General features: G+C 35.8%; 1 protein-coding gene across 2 annotated transcripts in view; it reads left to right on the top strand.

Annotated features, from left to right (window-relative positions):
- Positions 1–1,020, top strand: part of LOC125044053 (THO complex subunit 1-like) — a 22,374-nt gene extending 21,354 nt beyond the window's left edge. For both annotated transcript variants that reach the window (XM_047640501.1, XM_047640509.1), the window contains exons 13-14: positions 55–309; positions 642–1,020. In XM_047640501.1, the coding sequence (XP_047496457.1) occupies positions 55–309; positions 642–815 (429 nt within the window). In that variant the 3' untranslated portion in view covers positions 816–1,020. The remainder of the gene's footprint in view (positions 1–54; positions 310–641) is intronic.
- The last annotated feature ends 1,480 nt before the right edge of the window (positions 1,021–2,500 follow it).

Below are 2,500 nucleotides of genomic sequence, written 5' to 3'. Positions count from 1 at the left end.
TTGATTCTGTGAAAAAATTGAACAAAATATTATATTTTCTCTTTTCTCCTCCAGTCACAGCTTTCAGAAGACATTAAGGTAGATGAAGAAGACAACAAGGAAGAGGATAAGGTGATCCCAGTTCTAGAACAGAATGATGGAGTGAAGGAAGAAGAAGAGGACATGGAGGATGACACAGGAGAAGCAGAGAGACCAGAGATCCGTGCCATCAATTTAGAGGAGCAAAGAGCCCTAGCAAAGAACCTTGAAAAGATTGGTGGAGACAAATGGAAGGTCTTGGCCAAGAAACTTGGATTTCAGAGTGATGAGGTATGACAGTCCTAATGTTTATGTATCTTTTTTTATGTAGATAATGTGTTGTATTCATTGTTGTTATTTTTGTTATTTATGTGTATATCTAGGCTGTGTTTCTTCATCTTTAGATTGGTATTTTAGCTGTGCTTTTCTGTTGTTGTTTTTAGAATGATGAATATGAAAATAGCTGAAAAGTTTCAATATTTATTGATTTGATAGAAATCTGCAAGGTCAACTGCTGGTCAGTTAGAACTTGCCTTAAAGACTAAAATAAATATATAGATTACTGTTATTTAAAATTCTTCACACACTTATTTTTATTCATTACACAATTTCTTTCTGTTCAGATTGAGTACATTGAAAGTGAGAAGAGCAAAGACAACGGTACTGTGGAAGATCAAGCAGCCCTTATGCTTCAGATCTGGGTTGAGAATGAAGGCGAAGAAGCCAGCAAAGAGAATCTTCTGTACACTCTTGGTGGCTTAAAGATGACAGAAATTGCTGACAATGTTTTCACTTGAGTCTGAATTGAGTCTTCAGGGAGTGAGGGTCTTTTATTTCATTATCATGATTTTTTTCTTTATTTTTCCACGATTGTTAGGCACTTGAGGTGAGTAACATTGTGGTCATATAGAATAAGTTGACATTTTATTGTACCATTTTATTTCTTGTTATCTAGCACATCTAATGTAAAATAAAAATAAAGTAATAAAGAAATTAAAATTATTGTTGTAATTTTATTTTTTCAGTGGTAGTAACAGCAATATCAGTAACTTCAACAGTGATGATGATAAAAGTGGCAACATGAAATATTGATAACAACAATAATGATGATACTAAAATGATAATAATGAAAACAGTAATAGTTGATAGAGAAAAAACAGTATAAACAACTTAGGTTTATTGAAAGATAAGACAACAGTTTGAAAATCCTCCTGAATTTCATTGTCATTTCTGAATAGTTGTAGGAGATCAAGTGTATGAATTGTTAAGCCTTGGTTCCATAAGCCAGACACAGCTTTGATCCTCTTGCTGCTCATCCTCTCATTTCAGTTACATTACAGTGTCAGAAAGTATTTAATTTGTTCCAGAACTGCATAATTTTACTTAACAAACTTCTGAGATAATCATAGCACATCAGTTCATTACTGCCCATGAATGCTGAAGGTCTGGCTCACTTAGTTTCCCAGATAATCAGATAAGGCCAGTTTAACCATGGCTTTAAGGGCTGTCGCCAGTATTGGTCTTTTTTCTTTCTTTCTTTCTTTTCTTTTTCTTTTTCTTTACTTTGTGGCTGAGATATGTAGACAACTTCATTACCCTCGCTAATTGGATTTCAAGTATACTATTAGGCCATATTCTTCTGACTCATGTATAGCAGAGACACACTGAAATGCACTGACAATTCCTCTCATATCACCCTTTTTACCTCCCTGTCCCATTTTGCACTGCACTGTGATCTCTAATATTTGGATGGTGATATCAGTTTCTTCAGTTAATCCTTCACAAGCTAAGCTGTCCTTGTCAAGTTTTTTTATGCAGTTGTCCATGGTGCATATTAAATTCTACTGAAATTCTCTCCCTAGACAGACTCCTGAACTGCATATTCAGTTTACCCCCTACAGTGAGGAAGGTCTACTCTCTCTCTGTCACTCCCTTCATCCTCTCAGATGCAGGTCATCTTTTACCAGTTGAGTACTTTCTGCTGCATCTTGGTCCACACTCACTCTTCCTCTACTTCAAAGGTGGGCACCTATGCCATTCTTTGTTCTTCCTGCAAGAGTTTCATCAAGTATACTCTAACAAGCTTCTCCCTTAACTCCTTGAATCTGGATGCTTCATTGCCCACTTGTGGCCCATAATATGAGCATTGTTCATACTGGAGTAGCCACTCTGACGGGTGTGTGACTTGTAGATTTGTGTGCTGTTTTTTTCTTTATTTTTTCCAATGTCTATATTTGTCATTTGATTTGCTTTATCCAGATGGTGCACAGACTGCATGTCATCTCTCAAGGTAGTCCATAATTCAGTGCAGTGATAATAACAATAAGGAACATTTGTTTATTTGTGTCACTTTTAATTTTTTGTAATGATTAATTTTCTGTATTACAACTTGTACCACTAATTATGACGGGCAGGAATAGGATCCTGAGCCTAGAGCCAGCACTCTTCCAGTCATGGATCTTGGATACCACATTTCACATAT

This window comes from Penaeus chinensis, chromosome 3 (genome assembly GCF_019202785.1).
Source record: "Penaeus chinensis breed Huanghai No. 1 chromosome 3, ASM1920278v2, whole genome shotgun sequence".
In the NCBI taxonomy this organism is placed as follows: domain Eukaryota; kingdom Metazoa; phylum Arthropoda; class Malacostraca; order Decapoda; family Penaeidae; genus Penaeus; species Penaeus chinensis.
The sequence above is the reverse complement of the archived record's forward strand: the minus strand, read 5'-3'. Positions and strand labels throughout refer to the sequence as shown.